Raw genomic sequence first — 17,294 nt, 5'->3', positions numbered from 1 at the left:
TGATGTTTACCATAACTTAGTGGAAACCAGCCCAGTCTTCATGTATATCATGGCTGTAAATAAATACCATGCTTCTATTCATTCACTTAAAAGCAAAAAAAATAGAATTTTTTTTTTCATGTTTTCATATTTTTTTAATCGGGCTTTGATTTAAATGCCATAAAATGGACACAGAGAGCATTCCAACTTAGATTTATCAAATTGTACTAAAGTTCACTTTTTGTCATTCTCATCATTCACTATTTTGATTATAAAAGTAAAACAAAACAAAAAAATTTGTACACATTTCACATTTTACATTATCATGAAAAACAAAAACACAATAATTTGTAATCACTATTTTTCCATACAAATCGTACAATTTCCTCAAACCCCCACCCAAAACAAACAAACCAAAAAAACAAACAAACCACCAAACAGTTCCAGTTTCCAGAGAAGTGATCCAAAATATAAGCATGAAATAAAAACAGAAATCTAATTTTCATGGGGTTGATTGCCAATCCTCTCCTGCCTTTCTATGCTTGCTCATTCTGTTCTATGTTCTCAACCAGCCCTTTGGTGTCCACCGCTGCTCGGTTTGGATTGTTGTATAACTTGTTGTCAAAGGTGGATTCTCCCAGGGTGGGGGCAGGTATCCTAGGTATCCTTTTACGGAACAGGAGGAAGGCACCAAGTCCAACTATGGCGATTACAATTAATACTATAGCCACAATGATGCCAGCAGACCCGTGTGTAGTTTCCTGGACGACGTGGGCTGAGGAGGCAAAAACATAGTGTTGGAGCATTGAAATTACTCAGATTTGAAAAATTAAAAAATATATGTTATATATTTTTAACAACTTACCAACAAATGGAGGCTTTTCTGTAGGTTTAATTACTAAAATGATAAATCAGTAAATAAATAAGTAAATACATACAAGGCTAAATTGAATATTTTTTAAAAAAAAGCGTGTTTTAAGTTACCTTTTGGTGTTTTGCAGATGTAAGAAAATGACCTTCTGCAGTGTGTCGTACTCCACAGACCAGTGTAAGAACTGATGTACACACACGGCTCTGACTGTGGCATTCCTGATTTCCAGTTGGTATAGTCCAAAGGGCTGTTATCGAACCACATCCACTTATCTGAAGCAGAGACACATGTTAATTAATCAATACATATCCAATGTATCTATGTGTATATACATGATTGAATTTAACCTCACCTTCATGGGTTTTGTACATGCCAATCCAAAAGATTTTGGCACTGTCCTGGAGAATCTCCACATTCTCTTCTATGAATTTACTCTCAATAGGGTCCTGAACACTTACTAGAGAAGCACCTGATAAACATGGTACAACAGTTAAATGCTAAAGGTTATAAACATGGACATAATTCTCTGTGTATGTTGAATTCTTCGTAACTTACCCATTTGTATACAATGAAGTGAGGCGCGGGGCCACTCGTCGGTCACTGAGCTGCAGAACGAATAACAATGGCCTCTGAAAGGTATCCATGTTCCCCATCTTGTTGATTGTGGACAATCTCCAGGAAGCTGTGGGGGAGCAGTGGGAGCTACAACTGAAAAAGAAGGAGCAAGTTTTATGCCAGTCTTATGAGCTGCCTGCTAACTCTGCATAGTGAGTGTGTACACAGTGTAAAAGAGAGAATGTCTCACCTGGTGACTTTTTGCAAAGGGAATAATAGGTATTGGTACATGGTGCAGTCTTCCATGTTTTGTCCACATCTACATACACACAGGCGTAGTTATTTTTAGGTTCATTTTTGCCCCATTTGGTGTAAGACAGAGCCCAGTTATCCACCCACTTGAAGTGAAAACCAGTCTGTGAAAAAATAAAATCGCTGAAAACTGACACAGAGCTAGAAACAAGGTCAAAATCTCAACTTGAAATCCTGCTTGAACCAGCAATAAGATGTAACAGGTAGACCCCTACCACATTGCTGTTGAGGCCAATCCACAAAGGCTCGTTGAGGTTGAGAATCTGCAAGGTAGCGTATGCGTGTGCTACAGGGCTCAGGATGCTAGCCAGCTCTGCATCATCTGCTTGGCACTGCCTCCTGGCCTCATCCCAGCGCATTTTCTGGGTCACCACTTTGTAGGAGTCATTGCCGAGCTTGTAGAAGGTCTTTGGTGACACAGTGGTGGGTTTGACAGCAATTTGTGAATCTGAGTAAATGACACACATAAGCTGGTAATCACAGTCACAAGAAATGTCTACGTAAGGGCCCTGTAACACAAGTTCAATTACACAAAACATAATTATTTTCCACTTTGCTTTTACATCCCTCCTGTTTCTCTCATTGTTTTCACTTGTGTTTGATTACTTGCTCCTGTGCTTTGACCTTCTCCCACCTTTTTTTCATCCTCAGCAGCCCCCTGTGTATACAGAGTCCTGTCTTTATTTTGTCAGATCACCTGTTTTACTTCTGGTTGTGCTTCCTGTTTGGCTCCTGGTCATTCTCCGTGTTTTTCTTTTGTTTTTCATGCCACTGTACTGCTCTGCAGTGTAATGGACGCATTTCTGTTGTAATGCCTGTTTCAACATCATGATTCAGCGTCCTCTCAACTACCATCATTCATCAATTCATGACAATTCACACTTTTAAATAATTTAAATTTTGAAATCATTTTTGTTTATGTTGGGTATTGTTAAGCTAACTGTAAACCGATTGTTCTGATTGGCTGACTGTTACATACAACAGGTTTGAACTCCTTGGCTATTGTGGCCATAGGCAACATGACCATATTAGGGTTAGTCACTGACATCACACAGATCCAAGAGTTAAAAAAGTTGTCTGAAGCTTGATCTTGTGACTCATCGAGGTGAGTTGCATAATACATTTGTATAAACAGTATCTATAAGAGAAAATAAGGAGAGTATAGAGCGCCTTCAAATTTAACAGCATGCTTTACTGATAGTGTGGCCTCGTTAGTTTATTACTCACCAATTTTTCTTTTACAGATGAAGCCATATTCTGACTGACAGTCATCCACCTTCCAGTATCCAGTTTTTCTGGCACTGGTGCCTATCATGATCACACAGTCATAGGACTGTCAAGCAGAAAAAAAAGGTTTGTTTCCATGGGTCGTATTATGATGACAGTATGCTGACATTTCTTTTTACACACGGTTTGAGTAAGTAAATGTTTGCCTTACATACATAAATATTACCACTGGGGCATGCACACATAATCTGTGTAATCACTGTGTGATGGAGGCAGAATGGCTGGTGGAGTAAAAAAGTTTACAGATTTACTTATTTAACTAAAAGTAGATAGAAGTGGTGCTGTGTCTGCCTGCATGCTCTGCAGGCAGGTTAGGTTAACTGATGACTCTAAATTGGCTGTGAGCACGGATGTCCACCTCTCTGTGTCTGTTCACCCAGCAAAGGCCACTGTGTGCCCCGCCTCTGACCCTGTGACAGCTGGGATAGGATCCTGAACTCGATAACTGGAAACATAGCTGCTCTTGTTTTTTTCTTTCTATATTACTGATTATGAAACAAAGATTTTAAATATTTTATATGTTCTTTAGACCAAACCTTGACTTGGAAGGATGGGATAACAAAGAAATACTACCATTTCGTGATTAAAAGTGATCTTTTGAATATCATATTAGACTTCTTCCTAATCCTGTGCTAAGGTGACTGGGACCATCTGGGGCACATACATGTACCATACTGTTAAACTAAACTGTTTATTTAATATTAGCTGTCTGGATAGGCAGCACTAATTCAATCTGTTTACTAAATTAAAGCATGTGAGAGACAGAAAAAATTCTCAGAAAAACCTCATGAAAATATCTTCCTGGAGGTGCTGATGCTGGCTCCCCTAAGGCCCAGTTAGTGTATGAAATACTTTTCCCATCTGTCCACACAAAGCGCATGTCCCAGTTGACATCATTCATACCAATCCAAAAATCTTCCTTGTAGTTCAGCATCTGTGTTGTTAGGAAAGCTAGAAAGGAATTATTGCAATGTAATTTAGCGACACATAAAAATCAACCGATATGTTTAAACATGAACTGCACTCACCTTGCTCTTTCTCACTGGTTATAGAAAGCAGATTTCCTCCCTGGTTTATGCAATGTGTCCTGGCATCGTGCCAGTTTTTGTTATTCCCCACAACAAATTTGTAGCACTGTGTAAATAAAATGTAATCAGGGCGTTTATACTGAAATAACAAATGGGCAGAAATCAACTTGGCCAGGATATCTTTCTACACTTTTTATTTATTTATTTGTTTAATTAAATACATTTACCTGGAATAATCTGTGTAGTACATATATATTTACCTTTCCTTGGAAAGCTAGCCACTCTGGAGCACATCCTCCTTTGGGAGCTGTGGTCGGGGTCATTGTTGTATTGATAAAACTGTTGCTTCTCTTACATATCGAAGGGAGCTCAATACCACAGTTAATATCATTCCAGTACCCTAAATGTGAAGAATTTACAGAAAATTATGAATTGAATTAAATTTCAAATCATTTCAAGGGATTTAGGGGTTAATTTTTTAGCTAACATTTACCATAAATTACAATATGGATTTTCTCTGTATTAGACTCACCCATGCTGTTGTACATAGTGACACAGTTTTCATCATTGTTGGCAAAGTTGGGCTCATTGTGTTCCCATGCGGTGTAAGTTACAGGGGTGCCATCAAGCCAGCTTAAAATGAAAAGAAGAGAATTAACAAGTTATCAAGAATCCTAAACATTTGATGAAGGTTGTTTGTAAACAGCTAGTGTTTTTTTTGTAAGTAACGCATTTTGATTTACCTAAATGATTTATCTAAATTCACTATCAGCCCGATGTAGTACTGTCCTTCTGTTCCTCTAGAAATCTGTTGAAACATAAAAATGAGACTTTATATTAGGAGGAAAGGGAAGAACAGACTCAGTGGATTTTGGAATTTTAAAAGAAATGCACAAAGGTGCTGATTTGAATTCTCACATTTGGAAATAAATTCTATATTTCTTGCCTGTTTCCAAAGGAACTTTCTCTCGCTCTCTCCTGTGATGACTACAAGTTCACCAAAGTTTTCTTTGCAATAGGCTCTGGCTGCTTCCATACTCTGTTTGTTCATGTTCAGGTAATACTGACTGTCATTGTATAGAAGCCATCCATCATCTGTGGTGTTGTATTCTGCAAAGAGAACAAAAACAGTCATTGGAAGTTCAGTCATGCAGGCAGCTTCGTGATTCTGTAGTATGTGAAACCAACATGCTTAAATCAGCATTCTTGCAATGACAAGCTAATCTTTAGCATGTTGGCACATTTAGGTTTACATGAACAGTGGATTCTGATTGGAAAATATAAGAGGACTTATGAAAAGAGAAAAGTCAGAGATTTTGGAGAATCCTTAGGTTTAGCCTCAAAGAACCATAAATGAATTTATGAGGTATAAATTCACATTTTAGACCAATCAATGAAATAGCAGATCGCATCGTTGATCTGTTGAAACAACTAGATTGTTTCTCTGAAACAATAATTAAACCTACCTTGTACAGATATCACAGGCTCAGGGTTGGGAGTCACACCTGACAATATATGAATGAGAACCACAAATTTTACCAAGCTTTAATTTAACACCAAAGGTTTGGAAATATGTGAGCTGAAATTCCAAGATAAGATCAGCCTGTCTTACCTTTGCTTAACTGGCAAATCCAGCTATTGTAGGCATCACAGTGTCGATCATTCCACCTCATTCCTATATTAGAATCCATCTCTGTACAGTGCTCGTTGTCATTGTGGTTATTTGGTTCTCCATAGTTCCAGTTCTCAAAGTCAAACTAGGTCAGAGTTTTTGGAAAGATACATAATTAGACAGGAAATAAGAGCAATAATATTTAAAGGTTTTCCTGATTGTTCTGAATTGCTATGTACCGGTGATCCATCACTCCAGACAAAACCTCCATTGGTTCCCTGTAAGCTGAGGCCTATCCAAAATTTTTCACTGTAGTAGACACTGTATGAAAGTAAAAAACACAAGCACTGATTACCTGAATTGTTGATTTACCCAGTATGAATTCTGAGATATGCAAGCTGTTAGCTAGTGCAAGTAAACATACTTGAGCTCTCTCCAATCCTGATGACTGTGTAAGCATATGAGGTCCCCGCCAATGGCCCTGCAGAAGTCCCGTGCTTCAGACCAAGTCTTCCTTTCCTCTTGATTTTTGCTGTACACCTTTATTAAGGAGTGAAAAAGCAAAATAAGCCAGTGTTTTATTACTGAAGCAGCACAAATTTGTTATTGTTCTTAAGTTTGTGCTCCTACTTTGAAACATTTGTTCCCTTTGCCGAGTGGGATCCACTGAGACGCACAGGTTGCAGCCAGAGTGGTGGGTGGAGCTGTTGTCGTCTGCACACCCTCAGCACGTTTCTTGCAAATATACTTCTCCTTGTTACTGCAGCTGACAACATCCCATAGTCCAGCAAAAACTCCAGTTGTCATAGCAACACATCCTTGTTTTCTGTCTTTTATTAGAGAAAGGTAAAAGGCATACGGATTAGATTCAATCAAATACATGAAAGAAACTGTGTTGAGTATAAGAAGAGCCTATTAACTTCTCATTAGTGATGATGATTGACACGACAAGTGAAGAAGGAGAACTGTAGATTGGGAAGGTCTGTCTCTAAACAACTGCAGATTCCAAGATTATCAGTTTAAATGATTCAGTTTAAGTACTAGTTGTTCAGCTGTGTCGCCACATTGCCAAGATCTGGCAGGAGACCCTAACTTTTTCACTCAGATGAGAGGAAATTTAGTTAGTTCAGGAACAAGCTAGGAACAACCAAGGCTGAAGCTTGACATGAACTGGAAACTGCTGTAATCCCAACTTCACTGTCAATAGTGAAACCAGTTTCAAAAACCAGTGATTTTAAATTGGACAACCAAATCAGAGCAGTGGTGAAGTCCAGTTTTTATCATTTAAGGTGACTGGCAAGAGTAAAATCTTATCTTTCAAGGCAGCACCTTAAATCAGTGACCCATGCTTTTATTTCTTCCCGCCTGGACTACTGTAACTCACTTTATGCAGGGGTCAGTCAGTCGTTGCTCAAACGTCTGCAGCTGGTTCAAAATGCGGCTGCACGACTCCTAACAGGAACTCGTAAAAGAGAGCATATAACCAATGTGCTAGCCTCTCTGGCTTCCTGTGTCTTTTAGAGTTAATTTTAAAAGTCTCATGTTTGTTTTTAAATGCCTTCACAGTCTTGCCCCACCTTACCTCTCTGAGCTTCTTCATCACCACACACCCTGTCGGTCTCTCAGGTCAGCTGACCAGCTGCTCCTGGAGGTACCGAGATCCAAGAGGAAGCTCAGAGGGGACAGGGCCTTTTCTATCATGGCTCCTAAATTATGGAATAATTTGCCCTTGCACGTTAGAGAGGCCCCTTCACTGTCCACTTTTAAACCACGTCTTAAAACCCACATTTATTCTTTGGCTTTTAACCTCAGTGAGACTTAGTTTCTCTTTTAATTGAATTAGTTATTTAATTAATTATTTTACTTTCTTTTACTTGGTTTTTATTTATATCTCATGTAATTTTATTTTATAGTCCCAATGTACAGCACTTTGTGTCACCTGTGGTTGTTTTAAAGTGCTTTATAAATAAAGGTGATGATGACGATGATGATGATGATGAAAAATCAGCACCTTCAAGCTCAACTGAAATTTGAAGCTGTCCACCACTCAGACAAAATAATAGGAGTGAAGGTGAGGAGTAAGTTAACACTGCATCAACTGCCAAGCACGGCGGTGGTAGCATAATTTTCTGGGACTGTGTTGCTGAGAGTGGTACTGCTACATTACAAAAAGTGGATGGAATAATGAAGAAAGTTGACTTCTTTCAAATTTGACAACTTCTCCTCAAATCATCAGCTAGATGTGTTTAAACACACTCCAGCAGGACAGTGATGCCAAAACTGAATGTGATAGGTTAAAGAGTCTAACTAAGGTGTACCTGGCATTCCCACATTGAAATGAGTGAACGTGACCGCTCTTTCAGTCGTCCATTTGAAAGTGTTTCTGTCTTCTGTGTTGGATAAACCTGTCCAGAAGTACTTCTCTGGTCTCAAGCCCACCAAACTGACTAGAAATGCATTCTCATATCTGCATGAAAACATACACAAACAGAAAGTTTGGCATACGTGTGACATTTCTACATTAAAATTAAGTGTGGAATAGTTGCGAAGTCGAAAATAGATATACAAATTTTTTCTGTCATGGTTCAGTACTGACAATACTAGTCTGATAAAGGCTCTAATATTAAAGGATTGTTATGTAAAAAGTAGGCGATCGTGATCAAGTGATCAGAGATCAAATAAAGCTACCTTTGTCCAGTGCTTTCTTTTTCATCCTGGCCAGAGCTGCTTTGTCACCTGTGGAAGACCTCAAAGGTGATATGGTGGAGAGGGAGAGTTGCTGACCAGTGGAGGTGTGCAGAGCGAGTCTGGATTACCAAAGAGGAGGACTCGAAAAACATCAACCAGTTTCAGAGCATCTCGCTATTGAACATGGAGGGGAAGGTGTTTTTTAGCATTGTCTCCCGGAGACTGACCGAGTTTCTCCATCATTTCAGAAGATGGGGAACCCAGGAGTTCCTGGCTTCCTCATTGTTGTAGTTACACACCTTATAAGAGAAGCCCACGAGAACAGAGGCGACCTAGATGTCTTGTGGTGGGACCTGACCAATGCCTACGGGTCTATCCCACACAAACTGGTTGAGCGTGCTCTACACCTCCACCATGTCCCCAGCAGGATCACGGACCTGATCTTAGACTATTACGACAATTTCAGGCTCAGGGTCACTTCTGGGCCAGTTCAGACTGGCATCGCCTCGGGAAAGGAATAATAATAGGCTGTACCATCTCAGTTATGCTGTTTGCCCTTGCAATGAACATGGTGGTAAAGGCTGCTGAGGTGGAGTGTAAAGTTCCCCCTATTAGAGCCTATATGGATGACCTCACCATCATGATGTCATCAGTCCCAGGGTGCAGGTGGATCTTACAAGGACTTGAGAGACTCATCTCATGGGCAAGGATGAGTTTCAAACCTTCCAAGTCAAGATCTATGGTACTAAAGAAGGGGAAGGTGACGGACAAGTTCTCAATCTCAGGAACCATAGTCCCATCCATAACGGAACAACCAGTCAAGAGCTTGGGGCAACTCACTGACTCCAGCCTGAAAGACTCTGCTGCCATCCAGAAGGCAAATGAGGACCTGGGAGCCTGGCTCACTAAGGTGGATAAGTCTGGCCTTCCTGGAAGATTTAAAGCCTGGAACTACCAGCATTCCATCCTGCCCAGAATCCTGTGGCCTGTACTTGTCTATACAGTTCCAATAACTACTCTGGAATCCTTTGAAAGGAAGATCAGTGGCTTTCTTTGTAAGTGGCTGGGTCTTCCCCACAACCTCAGCAGTGCTGCCTTGTGTGGGGCAGGCAACATCTTGCAGTTACCCTTCAGTGGTCTCACAGAAGAGTTCAAGGTGGCACACAGAAGAGAAGCCCTACAGTATAGAGATGCCAAAGACTGCAAGGTGGCATCAGCAGGTATCGAGGTAAAGACAGGAAGAAAGTAGAAGGCCGAGAAGGCAGTTGAGGTGGCAGAGTCACACAGACACTGTTGGGGGTTTTAGCAAAAGGGGGAACAGGCTTGGGGCACTTCCCAAAGGCCCAGCAGGGCACAGGGAAAGGAGAGACACCAGCTACTCCAGGGGAGGTCCAAGCAGGTGAGGAGGAGGAGCGAGTAAGCAGGGCTGCAGGACTCAGGTGGCAGGGAGCATGGACAAGGTGAGAGAGCACTTTGCAGTGCAAGGTCACCTGGGCAAACATCATGCAGGCAGACGTCCACCATCCAGGCTGTGAATGAAGTGGCAGAGAAAGCCACAAGGTGGCTGTGGATTAAGAGGGCGGATCCGTGGGTAGCTTTTGCTACGTAAGTCAAGGCCTGATCGCCCCCGGCTGGGTCGCCTGGGCGAGGGTGTATGATGTTGTGAGACCTGAAACACCTGATGACCCCAGGATACATCAATAAAGATGTGTGCCAGTGCATCCAGGAGACATTTCTTGCATAATTCAGTCACTTGAACACATGCCACAAATCGCAGTATTATGAATGAATGGAGGCCAAGCAAAACAACGCACTGGTTGCTAACTGGAAGTGAACTCAGACATTGTACAAAAGTGGACAGTACACTGTGCCAATGTATCTCACCAGCTCACCAAGAAAAATGAAATAACTAACCAATTTTTCAAAAAAACACAGTGAGTAATGAAGGTTTCATGAAAAGGGTCAGCTTCTCAGACAAAAAATATATCTTCCCCACTCAGAGTTATTTTCTGTCAAGTCATTCAGGTACAATTGATGGCACAGTTCTGGTACAGTCTCTTTTTTTGGTCTTTAGATAGAGTTTATGAGAATTTTATTGTGATGCAAAGATTTGCTCATTAGCAGTCATGCAATATGGATGTGAAAGCAGACTTATGTTTGCATGGAAGTGCAATAAAAACTGTTTTTGATTTTATTAAAAATCAATGAATAGTTGTGGCAAATATTTGTGATCTCAATAGTAAGCAAAATAAATGTGATTATTTTTGGGGCATACAAATGTAGCACTAACATGAACCAGAAAAATTATTGTATGTTACATTACAGCCTGAATTTGTTTGTTATCTGGTTAATGCAAAAAGATCTTAATTTTTAAAAGTAAGGAGCACACAATACTACGCATACTCCAAAAATATGTACTGCAAAATAGTTCATAATACTACAAAGCAAAATAATTGAAATGGATATAACAAAAAAGTTTTTCAGTGTCATTCTCTGTAACATTTTAAAAACTTGTATTTGGTATTTGAACTATTACGAAAACATCTAAACATGAAATATACCTATCAGACACATCCACCAGGTTAGCACCAGCCCCTGAGCATGCCAGCTTTGCCTCTTCAAAGGTTTTTTTCTCAGCTCCGATGTTATAACAGTATGAACCAAACCTGACTGATCCCTAAAAAAGGAGAAAAACTGACAAATAAAGACTTTTCTGTTAATTTACATCTCTATTTAAAGGAAAGGACATAACTCACAAGCTTGCACCCTTCGTTGACTTCCGCTAGACTGCCTCCAATTGGTTTAGCCGAGGCTTTCTTCTTGCACATATATCCATGCAACTTCTCACACATGTGATCTGCCCACTTACCATCCTGTATAAGAAATACAGAGGGGTCTTAGAGTAGTAGCTTTATAACAATATTGATTGTCGTTTTGCAAGAATTTGTGCTACCTTTCCTTGAATCAGGACACAGTCCTCTTGGAAGCTGGTGAGATGAGAGGGCTCATCACTCTGCCACTGGGTAAAGGTGACATATGAGTGATCGGACCATTCAAAGAGCATCTGGTTCTTTTGGTCATTCAAGCCAATCCAGAGCACATCTGTCGGCACTGAAGTTTGAAATATTGAGAGATGGAAAGTGGTCATATATGTCTCCTTACTCTTTCAGGCTGTTTTTATAATAGCATTGTTTAATGAACATCACAAATTAATTTTTTTAGTCTGGTTTGGAGGTGCTGCCAGGTATAGTTTGTTACAAAGCTCATACGGTACAACCTAGCTAATGCTATGCTGAGCAAATTAGCTCAAGGCTTAAAATAAGGTTTCATATTTTCTCAAAATGTAAAATTATTTTTTTTTTAATTTATAGGTAGGTAGGTAATAGGTAGCAGGGATGGGATTTCCAGCTCTTTTTAGAGAACCGGCTCTTTCGGCTCGGCTCACCCCATATGGAAAAGAAATAGTAATAACTTATAAAAGACTTGCATAAGATGTGGCCTACTTCATATAGTGAATCATATTATGCTTATATGATTTACTCATGAAGGTGGCCACTTTCTCATTACTTTCATATATTGTTTTAGTAAGTATCCAAAACATACAAGTTTCATTTATATAATTTTTCAACGGATCTTATATCTGTTTTCACTCTTGTGTGCTTTTCATACATGTTTCACACAAGACAGATACAAACTTTTTAAGATTTATATATATCTTTTCCATATGGGACTAAAAAGAGCCAGCTCTTTCGGCTCCCAACCGGCTCTTCATGTTGTTTTGTTGCTTTAATTAATTTATTATCAACAACAATATAAAATTACGCACAAAACGAATTACTAATGTAAAAAAAACGTGGTTTTATTTATATATGTTTATATATAAACATATACGGTGGCCCCTAGAGACAAAGCACGTACAAACTCCAAAACACATTTCTAGCGTTAACTGAACTTCCAAATCAGAGCTACCTAGATCACTTAAATTACACAATTGAAAGCATATGTGTATTGTTTGTGTATTTATACACAAACACTCATATATATTCAAATAATAAAAAAAAAAAAAAAAGAGTTCATTTACCTACCACACACCAAATCCGGTCGTTGGTACTTCCGGGCTTGTGTAGCCACTAGGTAACAAAAGCTCAACACTGCCCCTAGCATCCTGAAGCACTTCGGTTGTGTTTTGGAGTTTGTACATGTTTTGGAGTTTGTGCGTGCTTTGTCTCTCGGGGCCACCGTAAATATACTTTTATTTATTCACTCCACATAAAATGTAATAAATGAATTATATAATACGAAAACAAACTATTTACATTTAAGCTTTTAACTAATTAAATGTTCAGCTTTTTTCTTTTAAACAAATTTAAAGTGAAACAACACAAAACACTGCAAACCACAAAACAATAAAATATAAATTAAAAGATGCAAAAAAAAAGAAGATGCACATTCTCTGTCATATGGGCCTGCATGAATAAACTTACTGAATCCTTTATCATCCGCAACTGAAAATAGTTGTGGATGATTACTATACCTTTCTAATGTGACGTTGTTGTCCCTGGCTCTCTTTCTCTGTCTCTCCCTCCTCTGCTACTGCGAGTGTAACTACCGCCCCTCCCCCCTCTGCTCAGCACAAGCACAAGGCTCGCGTGAGGAGTGAAGCGGAAAAAAAGTGCGAGAGAATAAAGAGTCGGATCGCGCCGTTCATGTCAAAGACCCGGCTCTAAGAACCGTTTCGTTTGCGACCGACACATCACTAACAGGTAGGCCTATTCCATGTCACGATAGAGTACTTACTTTCTGATATTTCAGTACTTTAGCAGGATATTGTTATTTGTTGTTATCTTCTTGCACACTTACTGTATCCAGACTGAGAAATAATGAAGCTCTGCTCCTCTATGTTATGTATGCTGGCAAGATCTCCTCCTTCTTTGCGGCATGCAGCTAAAGCATTACTCCACATCTCTGCAGTCCTCACCAGATAGTAGCAGTTTCCTGCATAGTGAACCCAGTGATTGGGGCAAAAGCCAGGCTGTTTGACTGTGGATAGAGACCAAAAGGGCTAAGAACATAGTCTTTGTAGGTTTGTATTGTAAAGATATGGACTCATAATAAATTGAGATTTACTCGATGGTGGGGGCAGACTGGTAGCGTTTCCTTTACGACAAATGTAACCAAGTTTCTTGCTGCACACACTGCTCTCCCACTTTGAGGCCTTTGCAGCATTCAGGGTTGCACAGTTTACCCCAGGGTTTGATGATGGATGACCTGTGGGAAGCACAGGTTAGGTAATGCTAAATTTTAAAAGTTCTCCGGGTATTTAAAAAACTCACATAATTCCATGACATATACCAAGACATACTAACCTGGGGCCCAGTTTAAATATTTGAAAGGATTTCCGTTGCTCCACTGCCATCCACTCTCAAAATCCAAGCTGTTCAGCCCAATCCACAGAGATGAGCCCAAATGATTTGCTAACCCTGTGTCAAAACATGCATTTGAAATTAATGTATCATCAGCAATATAACACAGATGATACAAGGCTGATTATGTACCTGAAATGTATGACTGCTCATGCAGCTCTATGATGCTGAGGAGGTCGGCTCCCTGCTGCTGGCAGCTCTTCCTGGCCTGATACCAAGTCAACACTGACTGAGCGTTTAATTGATACTGAACCCCTGTGACTGGGTCAGTGATCCAGTTGGAGGATGCTAGATCATGGTAAAGACACAAAGCGCTATAAATTATTACACAGCTGGAAATTATTTACATCAGGAAGTTAAATTAATTGAACGCTCCCTGACTTCAGTACACAGTGAGGGATTCATTTTTTATTACCCTGAATGGTTTGAATATGGACTGAAGACTGGGTCCTATCACAATTTAAAACATGGCTATTTTGATGACATGTTGATATATAACAGTGATTCCCGAAGTGTGAGCTGGGGGGCCCCTGGTGGGCAGTGAAGGTACTGCAGGTGGTGCTGCAGTAATAAGAGAAATTCAGTTTGAATTTACAAGTATATGCAATTACATATGTGTATAAATGTATTTATTTATATAAAAAGTAAAAACTGGTAATAAGAGGTGGTTAGTTTCTGATATATTATTACTAAGGTTTTGTGTTGGAGGAGGGCCTTAAGAATGACTGGGTAGCATTAGCAATTTTTAGCCAACAGCCTGTGTTGTTTATGCTTTTTGAGTAACATTTTCAAGGAAATTCGTTGATTTTTCTTGTATTTTGATTAGAAGAAAGATTAAGGATTGGGTGGGCCCAATGGGAGTCTGTGGTTTTTAAGTGGGCCACAACAGTCTTGACTTTGGGAATAGCTGAGACACAGGAAGAGAAAGTATCAAAAAGAATTTCAAAACTTAAAGAAAGAAAATATATAGAGTCTGTAATTTGAGAGACATCTTCTACAGCCTTAGATGGGACTGAACTCTGACTTTATAAAACAGTCTGGTAAAGGGAGATCCCTTTATTTCGCCGTTTCTTTCCTGCCTCAGTTTAAGAGTAGTGCCAGGGGAAACTTATGCATGTGAAAAGAGGAAACAGAGGACAGTGCTGTGTTGACAGTCCATGAGAGGAAGAGGTCAGAAAGTGTCAGAAAACAGACCTGCAGCACTGAATTCTTCATAAAAAATCTATTTTTTGTGCATGATTTGATAAAAGTAACCATGGAGGGCTTCCTGTCTTCATATTATAGATGTAAAGTGGACTGAATCATCTGTAACCATCTTTCAGGTTAAAGAGATTTTTCATTCCTTACCTCTGGTTGGACAAAATCCCCATTTCCTCACTTTATCATAATCTCTCTCTGTGGCACACCACAGCTGTCCATCCGTACGACCGTCTTTAGTGCATTCGGCGTACCACTTCTTGTCGAACTTAAAAGGGAACTGACAAGCGGCTCCAAAAGCATTTCCTCCTAGTGTGAATATCTCTGCGGAGACACAAATAATGGAGACGTGCAGTCATTTCACCAGCATGTGATTGATAATTATGAGAGTTTACCTCCCAACTTCTTAGAGTTCTTTTCTTAAGCTTTTAGAACTTCATTCAATTGATTTCACCCAATTTACCCTCAAGTTTATTTACTGATGCTGGGCGAGAAGGAGTACTGCTCGGTTTCTTGCCCCGGTTAAGGTCAGTCATTTAAATTTAGAAAATGGACTTGTGCTTGTAATGGACATGTTCCCATGATGAAAAGGGTTTTTTCCCAAAACGCTCCAGAATGTTGGGAAGTGCTGCAAAAGTTGCAAATAGTAAGTAAGAATCACTGCAAATCACTCCAAACCAGAAGTACAGTAAAGTACGCAAACACATACTTGTACTGGCAAATCAGAATCATCAGAATCAGAATCAGAATACTTTATTGATCCCTAGGGGAAATTATGGTTATACGGTGTGATAAATGAGTTTTATCTCGACCTTAATGTGATGGTTGATGTTAAAACTTAATACAGCTTTTGGTTGTTTGAGTTGCCAAGCTTTAAAAAAGGGTGGGTTTTTAACCTATCCCCAATGGATTCTATTTATACAGTTGAGACTGGCTGTCAGTGCTGTGCACAGAGAGTGCCTTCATAAGGACTGCTTATTATCTGTGCTGCACTGACAATTATGCAGTCTCAACAGACTACGCGATCCCTGAATGTACTCACTTTGAAAGTTTCTCATCATGTATGTTGTAACCAGCAAGTTTTGTACTCAGATCAGATTAAAAAAAAAAACTTCCACATACTTTAACATATTTAGATGGTAAATGTCATTTCATCTGTAGCCATAGCACTTTTTTAACCTGGTTTACTTTGTACAGATAATAATATTTTGCATTTGTAATTTGAATGGAAGTAAGAAAAATTTTATTGTACTTTACAAATTACTAAAAGAACAAACTTTAAAGCATGCACTGTTCATGGACCTTCTAAAACACATTTCTAAACTTTCTACAAAGCTAAAGCACACTTAAGTTTAGCTATCTTTGTAGGCTCTTGTACCCATCATTCCTACCTTGATATCCCTTTGAACAGAGGTCCCCCTGAGTGCCATGTATCCTCCAGCGACTCCAGATCCCAGAACCTTTGTAGATCATGACGCTTTTCTCATCGTAGTTGCCCCAGTTTAAGTGCAGGTCCTGGTCTTTTAGGCCAAAGAGGGTATCGTTCTTACACTGCCAATGCTGGAGGTCATTGCTCTCATCACATTCCATGAGCTGCACCTTCACCCAGTCTTTTATCGCTGTAGTACCCAAACACAGCCTGAGGGACAAACTGAGGAGGTGAGACTCAGAGACCCATCGGAACTGTTGATCTTCGGCATGAGGATTACAAGCATCCACTGTTATAAAGCTGGCACTCTCCACCTTTACACACTTGTTGTGATCTTCATTGAAGATCAGGAAGCTACTTGTGTCTGGAGCAGAGCAAAAAGAAAATTCAGCAACACATTCACATGGCATATGCTTTTCAAATGAAGCCACAAGTGTATTAACCAACAAAAATGTTTCTGTGTTACATACCTATATCAGCGGTGATGCAGAGGACTTGAAGGACACAGAGGACCACAGCAAAATTTAAACAGGGCAACATTATCCTTGTGTAATTTGCAGTTACTGTTGGACGAGGCTGTAGCAGAGATTTCCTGTCATGAGCAAAGGGGTCTGGTGTATGCACAGGTGTGTGACATGGAGCAACAGTGATACAGAGACTCAGTGCCTTCTGTTGCGAACCAGCTGTCGCCCCCTGATTGTTGAATTGTGACCTGGTAGAATAACACGACTCGAGACAGACTTTCAGTTCAACAACTTCTTTATTCACTATGTGCACGGGGGATGTGCACAGCGCAAAAGCCTCCTGCAGATCTGAAGGGCAGTCCATCTGCATTTAAATAAACACATTATATTTATACTCTTTCAAAGTTCCTCTTCAGCGCCTTCTTTTTCTGTTATTTAGTACTCTGTGT

The 17,294-nt window shown here is 39.8% G+C and overlaps 1 protein-coding gene across 1 annotated transcript; it reads right to left on the bottom strand.

The window, feature by feature from the left end:
* Positions 1-233: 233 nt before the first annotated feature.
* LOC134634321 (macrophage mannose receptor 1-like) lies at positions 234-16,921 on the bottom strand. The gene is made up of 30 exons (XM_063483457.1): positions 16,852-16,921; positions 16,344-16,745; positions 15,103-15,276; positions 13,888-14,043; positions 13,699-13,812; positions 13,460-13,600; positions 13,193-13,372; positions 11,286-11,443; positions 11,089-11,205; positions 10,894-11,009; positions 7,963-8,111; positions 6,275-6,474; positions 6,069-6,184; positions 5,884-5,965; positions 5,645-5,789; positions 5,499-5,537; positions 4,979-5,142; positions 4,776-4,840; positions 4,565-4,665; positions 4,293-4,432; positions 4,033-4,138; positions 3,789-3,955; positions 2,945-3,050; positions 1,933-2,165; positions 1,656-1,821; positions 1,406-1,558; positions 1,203-1,319; positions 964-1,122; positions 845-877; positions 234-754 (listed from the first exon to the last, which is right to left on the bottom strand). Exons 1-30 carry the CDS (start codon positions 16,919-16,921, stop codon positions 516-518), a joined length of 4,308 nt encoding a protein of 1,435 aa, XP_063339527.1. The 3' UTR covers positions 234-515.
* Positions 16,922-17,294: the final 373 nt, after the last annotated feature.

Source organism: Pelmatolapia mariae, linkage group LG9, assembly GCF_036321145.2.
Source record: "Pelmatolapia mariae isolate MD_Pm_ZW linkage group LG9, Pm_UMD_F_2, whole genome shotgun sequence".
In the NCBI taxonomy this organism is placed as follows: domain Eukaryota; kingdom Metazoa; phylum Chordata; class Actinopteri; order Cichliformes; family Cichlidae; genus Pelmatolapia; species Pelmatolapia mariae.
Note: the sequence above shows the minus strand (reverse complement) of the source record. Positions and strands in the feature narration are given on the sequence as shown.

Excerpts from the sequence above, each read along its gene's own strand:
- LOC134634321 (XM_063483457.1), bottom strand. The coding sequence starts at position 16,921 with ATGTTGCCCTGTTTAAATTTTGCTGTGGTCCTCTGTGTCCTTCAAGTC. Across the intron at positions 15,277-16,343 it reads CTGTTCAAAGGGATATCAAG|AGATATTCACACTAGGAGGA; the intron begins GTAGGAATGATG and ends GTGTCTCCGCAG. Across the intron at positions 5,790-5,883 it reads TCTGGAGTGATGGATCACCG|TTTGACTTTGAGAACTGGAA; the intron begins GTACATAGCAAT and ends ACTCTGACCTAG.